Source organism: Aedes albopictus, chromosome 2 (genome assembly GCF_035046485.1).
Source record: "Aedes albopictus strain Foshan chromosome 2, AalbF5, whole genome shotgun sequence".
Taxonomy (NCBI): domain Eukaryota; kingdom Metazoa; phylum Arthropoda; class Insecta; order Diptera; family Culicidae; genus Aedes; species Aedes albopictus.
In genome coordinates, this window is record NC_085137.1 from 376,118,593 (window position 1) to 376,128,864 (window position 10,272).

Consider the following 10,272-nt stretch of genomic DNA (forward strand, 5'->3'; position numbering starts at 1 on the left):
GATGCGGTTTTCTGTTTACGAGTAATTTCTACAAACATCCGTTTGAAATAACATAAAATGTTTGTTGTTCCGCATGACAGCTCTGAAAATCATTCCCAAAATTAGTTGTTTCAAACCAAACTATGCCGTTTGAAACTACTAATATAAAGTTCACTTTGAACGGGTATGGTTGGTTGAATTTACCGACCAATTTGTTGTTTTTGCTTTGCACACTCGCCCCTTTTAGATTCCCATTATTCTTTTTACGTTAATTTGGAATAAAAATACTGAAAAAATGTTCGGCATGCTGTAACATTTTATTTATTCTTGTTTTAATTTGTGGAATACTTCACACTTCAGTTTTCTTCCGGTCCATCGCACTAGAAATGTTTATTGGCGATCACTTTCACTAATCCAGCTGCATGACGGCTGACTTCAAGCTGGTTTCCATAATTACGTTGTAGAAATATCGTCTCCGGAAGGGATAATCCATACGTTATCCTGATGGTACTCGATGAAATTGATAAACAAGCATCGAACCAGGCGGTGTTCTGCAGAGGCAGAGTAAATTTCTTTGAATTCACTGTTGTTGCCGAAAGAGCTAGCGGTATGTCGAAGATCATGAAGCTTGCGCTTCGATCTACTCTCCCAAAAAATGCGTACCGTCCTGCAATGCAATTCGAAATACTTTAGCGAATTTGACACGATTATGAAATTAATGTTATTTACCTGTGATGGGGAACGACCACATAGCGTTGGCACTTGCTAAAAATCAAATAAATATGAAAATAATGCACTTATTATGATTGCACTGATTATTTACGAACTACGAGTAGAAGTAATGGCGGTTGGTTGTGCCGGTGCAGACAAAGAAAGACATTTGTCTGTTAACAGTAGAGAAGCGGCGCGAGACTGAGGAATTTAACAAACTGATAACTTAGTTCGATTCAAACCGATATTTTAGTTGTTATTTCTACAACCAAAATATTAGTTCAACTCAAACCGTTATGCCGGTTGAATTCAACTAATATTTCAGTTTGCTTTCCACAGACCATGCCCAAAGTGAACAAACTAATGTTTAGTAAAATCAACTAACGGCTCAGTAGAAAACAACTTCCATGTTAGTTAAAAATAACCAAAATTTCAGTTGTTTACACCATTGTGCTGATTAGTAGAAACAACTGACATGGGTGGTTATTTTAAACCAAAACTACAGATCCAAACAACGGATTTACAGTTTGAATTTACTATTTAATTAGATCACCATTCAACAAACATGTTTGTTGTTTCAAACTACAGTGCTTTTTCTCCGTGATGTTTACGTTTCACTTAGCGAAAGAAATTCGATAACTGCAACGACTGACAGATGTCAACAGGTTGTCAATCGACATAAAATAACCGTGAACGTGGCCCAACTGTTAATTTGGGCTAACATGGCGCATCATTTTGACGTTTGGCGGTGCGATAACTGCAAATTTGTTGCACTTACCGGACTTGCAGTTAAAAAGCATTGCAGTTAAACCGTTTGCACCGACCGAACGTCTACTGTAGTTGCGGCCTTCACAACAAGAGGCACTCTCCTACATTTTCTTTGCGTTTGACGTTTCACACTAGCGCCTTTTGGTGGTATTGTTGCACAACGCAGTTTTTCTTGAAACTACCAGGTGATGTAGTGTGAACTGGAGGTGTTATGTCTATTTGTTTATGCCCACGGCTTCAGTTGACTTCCAAAGCACGGACAAACAGACGTAACACCTTGAGCGATTTTCATGGAAATCCATCGCCCAGTTCACACTACCATCACCTGGTGGAAAAGTTGCACGAATCATTGTGTTGTGCAATATCGTCAACAGAAGGCGCTAGTGTGAAACGTCAAACGCATAGAAAAACGATGCGCGCGCCTCTGGTTGTGAAAGCCACAAATGATCGTTAAAAGCGTGATCGATGGAAATTTTGCAAGTGTTACGTCTGTTTGTCTGTGTCCAAAGGAAGAACTTATATTTGGTTTGTTCATCAGGAGTGGGATTTGATCTCAGGTTCTCAGCTTTAAAGATCACTCCAAGTCCGCTTCAAAGTTTTCTTCGTGTAAAAAACTTGAAATTATTCTACTCTTATGGTATTCAACGCAACGGATATTTGAAAAGCTTCCGAAAGTCAATCCATTTTCATAAATTTCAGCATCTTTCTTGTACCTTACCATTGGGCATTATTACAGAACCAGTTTGCTATTGATGAACATCCTCTTTCGATACACGTAAAGTCAATGGAATAACTGGATTTAAGTTACCTATCCTAAGATATATAATTATTTTGTTAATATATTATCGTCTTTCGAGGGAAAAATCAACTCAAACTCATATAGATACAAAAACTTTAACCGAAAAAAAAAATAAACTTAAGGACAGTCAGTTGAGCATAACGATACAATTGGTCTAAATTACAAACTAACGAAGCGCTTACGTATCAACAAAAATTACACATCTCTTCACTACACTCGTTCGTGGCTCAAACTCCTATCTAATATAGAGCTTTCCTCGCTTCTATTGTACGTTCGTCTGGTCAGGTTGTCTGTCTGTCTCACATTATCTTGCCGCATAGATGAAGATCGATTCACATGAGCAATACAGTCATTACAGTTGTTTCTCTCGATTTCCTGTCTGAGTTTCCCTGCCGCAGCAGGGAGGTCGCTTATCCTACAACAACAGTTACACGCTGCCTAAAAACTAAACTCTCAGGGGTGGGATCCCCTTAGTTGAACCGGATTGGAGGTATGTGGTTTCCACACCGCGGGAAGTTTGGTGGCACTGGGGGAAGATCGGCCTTGGATCCGACGTGGACGACCAGATTCATGCCGATCACAATGTGGAACTGGAAGTGACAGTGGAAGAGCCAGTAGCCTGCGAAGGAGACGACGGAAACATGAAAAAGGTCATGTGTTTCAGTTACTACTGGGATATTGATCGAACAATACCTGGATTGTTGGCTCTAAACCGCATCACCACGTAGCCATTGTTGGGCACTGCCACCGTATCCTTCAGTGGGGGTAGGTTGAACTGCCGGTTCAGCAGACCGCGACGATCGAGGTCGAGAGCATGGCGCAGGTTGATCTTCTTGACGGTGGTATCGGGCGAACGGCCCATACCGATCACGTTGAACGAGTGACCGTGCAAGTGGAACGGATGGCTCAGATTGTCTTGTTGGACTGAAGGAGACAAGACCCCGAAACAAAAGTAGTTAGTCATTGATTATTCTAGTTACTCCAGAAATCAGCAATATGTAGGCGGTTCTACTCACCTTCATCTACCAGGACGACTTCGACGATCGCATTCAGGGGGATATCAACCGTGTGGGTGCACATGCAGTTCGGGCCGCAATCTGGCGGGCGGTTGTCACCGTTGCAGAACTGCTCCGGTGGGATGTCCTCGAGTTGGGACAGCATTGGCGATGGCGGTGACACGTAGGAAATTTCGTCAATCAGCGAAATCAGGTGATCACCGCCCGGCGCAACTGGAAAAGGCGAAATAAGGTCGGATGAGTGATTTTTTCTATAATAAGTGTGTTTTGTTAAATAAATTAATTAGTATGTTTTGGGAAATAAATTTTCGGATGTTCAGACTATTATGACGTTGATCAACAATGACCACTTCTTTTCTCGAACAGTCTGGACAGGTCTAGACAACTGTGTAATGTCATGTCGGTTATCTCAGCATTACGGCTATAACAGCATTACGAACATATGTTTCTGTGGTGAGAGGCCACTAATCAGGTGACCCCTTATTCGTGGTGTGATGCGGCTATATGCTGAATGTACTTAAACATGAATAGTTAGGAGTGTCCGATAAGACACAGTACGTACAGACTGAGTAACGCGTAGTACAGACCTCATTGGATCAGTAATAGTAATATTTTTAATATTCAATCATTTTAAAACTTGCAGTTTGTGTTATAATGACTTATAGTGCAGGGGTTTTCAGCTTTTTGACACGCGGAGCATTTCATATTGATAAACTGTTTTGTGGTGCACCCATACTTAATAGCGCCAAAGCATACCTCATGATATACTAAGTTTCTCGGCACCAACATTTCAAAAGGGCGTAACTGCATTTACAACCAATGCCTTCTCACAAAGCTGTGGAGCGTATCCCATCCCTCTCGAGCAATCCACTAGCACAAATAGAAAGATAAAATCCTCCTCTTTCGATTAATGGATGTGAATTGCGTGAGATGAATGAAATACGAACCACAGCTCTGTGAGAAGGCATTGATTGCAAAAGCAGTTACGCCCTTTTGAAATGTTGGTGCCGATATATTTACCTTAATCTCATACTTCCCTTTCTAACTTAATCTATATAAATAAAAATGGAATGGTGTTTGTATGTCACGAATAGGCTCAGGAACGTGCCAACAGATCTACATCATTCTTTCAGTGTTTGATTCGTGCAGGGCTCCGACGTGTTCGTACGAAAAAATAATTGAAAAAATCGACCGGAAACGCACCGAAAACTAGAAAGTTTGAAATTCCATTTTTCGGGGCATTTTTCTGCAGAGCTGCATGTCAAAAACACAGTAGGCAGGCAGAACGACGTTTGCCGGGACAGCTAGTTTTTTATAAATATCTCTCGCTTTGTCGATGATCACGATGAGAGGAGTATATGGGGTCTGGCGATAGTATTTACAGATCTCTTAGCAATGACAACATTTTTGGCGGATGCATGCAAACTGCCCATTCGTCATATTTTTCCTCAAAGCTTTCTAGCAAACTTCTTTCAATATTTTTTACGACTTCCTCACTGAGAATTGTAATATATATATATATATATATATATATATATATATATATATATATATATATATATATATATATATATATATATATATATATATATATATATATATATATATATATATATATATATATATATATATATATATATATATATATATATATATATATATATATATAAATGAGTTTGAAGTTCCTTTGAGGCAACAAAACTCAAGAACGGATGAACCGATCAGCATGACTCTTGTACGGTTCGGTTCGTATTCGTAGTGGCTGTGTTTATATGTACATTAAGTTACAAAAATCAACTAAGAAAGTAAGAACATTGATAAAGTACTGATTTTTGATGAACTGGGAAGAAAATCAACATGATCGAAATAAAACCAATCTAGAGTGCGGTGCTGTTTTAAGCCCTACTGTTGTCAAACCACCACAGCTTGGCAAAACAAAGTTTGCCGGGACAGCTAGTTCCTGATATTTTTGATAGATGCCTTATACTATTTTGGCATATACTCAGTTGATTGAATTCCAAAATTTGTAGTAAATTCCATAAAAGGTCATTGTAACGCTTCGGCAGAGAACTGACAAGATTTTAGAGATATTTTATTTTTTATTTATATTTTTTATTTATATATTTTATTTATTATTTGAGAGATAAACTATTTCCAGTGCTGTTATGGCAAAATCAGACCTGTTAGTCAAGGTTCCCCGATTTCAGCATCTCTTCACTGGTAAATTCTCATAGATGAATTCCCGGAGGAATCTCTGAAGGAATCACTTGAGCAATTCCTGAAGAGACTGCTAGAACAAATTCTGAAAGAATCCATGGAAAAACTTTTGAAGAAATGCCTGCTGAAATTTTGGTTGTAATTCTAGGAATATAGAAGAAGTCTCTAGAGATATTTACGAAAATATCGCTTAAGAAATTTCAGAAGGAATTAAAAAAAATCTGAAGAAAATGTAAATGAATTCCTGAAAGAATCAAAACAGAAAAAAAATGGAAGGGATACCTAAAGAAACATTTGGAAATCCGTAGTGGAATACCTAACAAAACCTATTGAGATATTTTTTGGAAAATGTCCTGGAGGAATCCCCCAATAAAATTCATAAACATTTTTTTATTAAATTCCTGGAGAAATTCATAGAGAAATTCCTAGAGGTACGCTTGGAGCAGATCCTGGAGGAATTTCTGAAAATATACATAGAGGAATACCCTGCCAAATTTGTGATGAAATCTCTGTGTGAATTTTTGCAGGAATCTCTGCAAGAATGTCTTCCGGCCTTTCCCTTAAAATACTTATTATAATCTTTGCATGAATTTGTAGAAAAAATTCTGATGGAATCCTTGGAGGATTTTCTCAGACTTTCTTAAAAAATCCTTAGAGCAATATCTGCAAGAGACATGTCTTGAAGGAACATCTAAAGCAGAGGTTCCCAAACTTTTTGCTAACGCGGCGCCTTTTGAAATTTCTAAAAATGTCGCGGCGCACCAACAACTTTCTACAACTAATTTGAATGTCAAAGTTAAAAGTTCAAAATTCCAAACACAAATCGTAAAAATGTCATGATTTCTTATAATTTTAAAAATTGCTTGAAGATCCACAGAGTCTGACATACATTTGAAATTTCTGGCAAAACTTTAAAATGTGTTCTGTTGTATGTAAATAGTTTATCACATTTTAGGGAAAATAGATATAAAAATGAATTGTTTAGAACCTACCAGCACGGCTAGCAGTGACCGTCAGGGGTCGTGCAAGAGAGACAAAACTTAAATCATGCACGAAATCAACTAATAAATTGTGGAAGATTTTTTTTTTACGATAAGGAGATGAACAGCCTATGGCTGAAAGACAAACTAAAACATTTCGATAGTGATGTGAGTAAAAATTTCGTCCCGAAACTTTTGAGACAGCTTGAAGATCTGGAATATTTACTATGAATTGCACGCTAATACAGAAAAGGCTGTTAAGCGACACAAACATAAGATAAAGAAGTTTTGTGTCGTCTTGAGAAAGATTTCAAATGGAGATCGTTCAAGAGGGCTTTTCCCTCTTTCAAAATTAAAATTTAAAGTTGAAATAAATAAATAAGAGATTCATCAACTATGTTACATGAAAAGCAAGTTTTGAAACCTTCTTTCATTTGATTTTATGGTGCTTTTTGTTTAAAAAATCAATTTGTTTCGCACGAGCTGCTAGAGTTAAATCAACTTTTTTTTTCTGTGATTCGTTATTAAACATCTTAACATGTTATTCGTATAAGAAATTTATAATTTATGCTACCTTGTATGCAGCTGCCAGCAACTATATTAAGTCATTTGTACAAAAAATCGGAATAGGGTGCACATGCCCCGTGAAATAGAGTAAATGAAGATCTGCTACGCTTTATATAATGAAAATATATAGAATGTTAATATTTTGAAACAGTGTTAACGCCCGTTAATATGAAGAAATATACGAACAATGTCTTTCAGAACTATTAGAATCCTAAAATTATTTATGTTTAGAATTTTTTGGCATGACAAACCCAATTAGCATTTTTTTAGGTGCCACTTGCCCCGGGGTACCTTAAATGTTCCGCCTTCAATAATAAAAGTATGTTTTTTGTGTTTTGGTCCAAAAGCCTGCGGCGCACCTGAGAAATGTCCACGGCGCACCAGGGCGCCGCGGCGCACAGTTTGGGAAGTACTGATCTAAAGGAATGTTAAGAAATCTTGGAAATTTCCTAAATAATCTCTTGTAGAATTTCTTATGCAATCATTGCAGAAAATTTCTTACAAAGTCTCTGAGAATTTTTTTAAGGAGTTCTTAGTTTCTGGTTCTCAATGTATGTTGTAAGAAAAATGAACACCTCTGAATAAATCTGCAGCATTATATTTTGTTTATCTATCCAAATGAATTGTACCCACAGTCAATATAGGCAGTTGAAATCGAGATATACGACAGAGTACTCGTCCGAATATACGATTAAAATGAGTCGTTCGTTTTGTTCAAAGCAATATCCGAAAGCTTAAGGTCCTGGGCTAATTTGGTTGAAATTCCCTGGAATCCGACATGTTATTCGTGAATCATTTTCTAAAAAAAACCATGGAGTTATTTGAGAAAGTTCATGGAATGTTTTCTAGATGAATGCTTTGAAAAATTTCTAGAGGAATCTCTATGGAAGAACAAAATTCTGAAAAAAATATCATAGATAAATTTCTGGGACAATCTGTGCAAGATTTTTGAAAGGAATTCTTGAAGTATTTTCTACAGGAATTCATGCAACATTTTTGGAAGCTAACCGTGCAAGACTTTCTTGAGGAGTTCATGGAGAATTTTCTGAAGGACATCCTAAAGACTAAAGAAATCCCTGGAAGATTTTGTAAAAGAATTTTTGACTGAATTTCTTTAAGATTTCCTGAATATTTTTTAAAGTAAATCTACGAGGAGTTTCCAAAGCTTTCCCTGAAATAATTTCTTTAAGAATCTTTTGGAGATTTTTACAGGAACTCGTGAAAGATTTTTAAAATGTATCCTAGGATGAATGTCAACAAGAGTCCATGAAAGAATTATTATAAAATCTGTGGAAGGTTTTTTTTTTCGAAATAATCCTTGGAGAAATTTATAAAGAAATCTCTGGAGGAAAAAAAAATGGAAATATTTCTGAAGAAATTATTGGTCGAATTTTTAATAAAAGAATGCAATGAGAGATTTTCTGAAAAAAAAACCATCGAAAAATTTTTGAAGGAATTCCTAGGGCAGTTTCTATAGGAATCCATGCAGAAAATTCCCGAATGGATTGAAAAGAGTCCTTGAAGGATTTCCTTATAAAAATTAACATTTCAAATAAAATTTCATGGATCAATTTCTAAAGTAAACCCCGGAGAAAGTTTTGGAATAAACCCTTTGGAAGATCGTTTGGGAGAATGCATGAAAAAGCCAAAAGATTTTTTGGGAAAAAAAATAATCTGGAAATGTCCCGAAAAAATAGTGTGAATCTCTTAAGAATTTGCTAAATAAATCCTTGGAAGAATTTCTGCAGAAACTCATACACAACTTTCTTGCACAACTCTTTGTGAAACTTCCGTAGAAATCCCTAGTGGAATTTATGGAGAAATTGAAAGTTGCTGTGGAAATTTCTGGTGAAATCCTTGGAGGAATTTCCAAAGTAACCCCAGTACAAATTTTTGAAAGTACTTCTGAAACATTTTTTGAAAAACACTGGAATAGTTTTTGCAGGCGTCGCTGAAAGTAAGACGTTTTGAAACAATTCTTTGTGGAATTTGTAGAATAGGAGGCATTTCTGAACAAATCCCTGAAGAAAATTTCCAAATGAATCCTTGAAAGATTTTTAAAAGGGATTTTTTGGCCAAATTTCTGAAGGAATTTTTCTTAAAAATATTTTTAAAAGAATTCTTTGCAACACTTCTGAAGAAACACTTTTCTGTAATAATCTGTAACATGATGAATTTCAACAAAAGGCGACCGAGCATATAGCGATACAAATCTACACTACTGGTACAGAAAAATCGTTAGGCAAGTACAGCACTTCCAGTAGCTACGCTCTATCAAGAGCTTGTCACGAATCTTTCAATTTCCTAAGGAGCCACTTCAGGAACTGAAAAGGGACACATTTTCAAATGAATTCCTGAATGAATTTCTGAACTTTTTAATTTTGTGGGGTTTTTATTAAACGTTATTGTGTACAGGGGATGCCCAAAATGTTTGGGATAGGCAACTTTTTTTCTCTCACAAAAAAGTTCAACATGCTATAACTTTTCATAGAGTGCATCAAAAAATCTAAAATTTTGACTGTTTGTCAATCTATTATATGTGCATCATTGGTAAAAATTTGGGCTCGATTGATTAATCTTTCGCAAAGTTAGAACCGTCTTCGGGTAAAACACTATTTTTTTAACAACTCATTTTTGGGCTGTCATATCTCGGAAACCAGTGAACCGTATTGAATGAAATTTTGAACGTACACTAACAATATACAAATGCTTCACAAACTATTAAAATATAGATACTTTTTGAACGTTGAAAAAAGTTATCAAAGATTGACATTTTTTGGATTTTTCTCGAAAAAATGTAACTCTTTTACGTCAATGTCAATACATTTTAGTGTTGATGCCCAAAGATTTTCCACTTCTGTTCTCAAGTTATCTTTAATCAGATATATTAGAGCCTATAGGCTAATTCAGATTACCCCCAATTGTAGAGGCGCTTGGTGATATGAGGAGAAAATCGTTTGTTTACATGAAAAGGTCAATTTTTTGTCGTAAAATTTTACTCATTTTTTGCTCTAGGACAGTGATCCTCAGGCCTATTTTTTCAACTGCTTGTATTGCCCCTCCTGGATTTACTTGTGATACGCTAAACACGTTGTTCTAGATTATTTTGGGAGTAGAACAACGTCCTTATGAAACATTGCAAGAAATTCTACGGCAGCATAGAGAATTTGGCATCACGTGCGGCCCGCGGGCCGCACTTTGGTGACCGCTGCTCTAGGAGTTGCTATTTTCCATT

The 10,272-nt window shown here is 36.4% G+C and overlaps 1 protein-coding gene and 1 long non-coding RNA gene across 3 annotated transcripts in view; both read right to left on the minus strand.

Moving 5' to 3' along the window:
* Nucleotides 1-275: 275 nt before the first annotated feature.
* LOC134287271 (uncharacterized) lies at nt 276-1,056 on the minus strand. Its single transcript, XR_009997174.1, has 2 exons — nt 709-1,056; nt 276-646 (listed from the first exon to the last, which is right to left on the minus strand). It is a non-coding gene; the product is annotated as an uncharacterized LOC134287271 (long non-coding RNA).
* Nucleotides 1,057-1,286: 230 nt separating this feature from the next.
* Nucleotides 1,287-10,272, minus strand: part of LOC109425701 (uncharacterized) — a 499,193-nt gene continuing 490,207 nt past the window's right edge. For both annotated transcript variants that reach the window (XM_062852999.1, XM_029878772.2), the window contains exons 7-9: nt 3,274-3,486; nt 2,951-3,181; nt 1,287-2,876 (exon numbers count right to left, since the gene is read on the minus strand). In XM_062852999.1, coding sequence (XP_062708983.1) covers nt 2,728-2,876; nt 2,951-3,181; nt 3,274-3,486 — 593 coding nt within the window. In that variant the 3' untranslated portion in view covers nt 1,287-2,727. The remainder of the gene's footprint in view (nt 2,877-2,950; nt 3,182-3,273; nt 3,487-10,272) is intronic.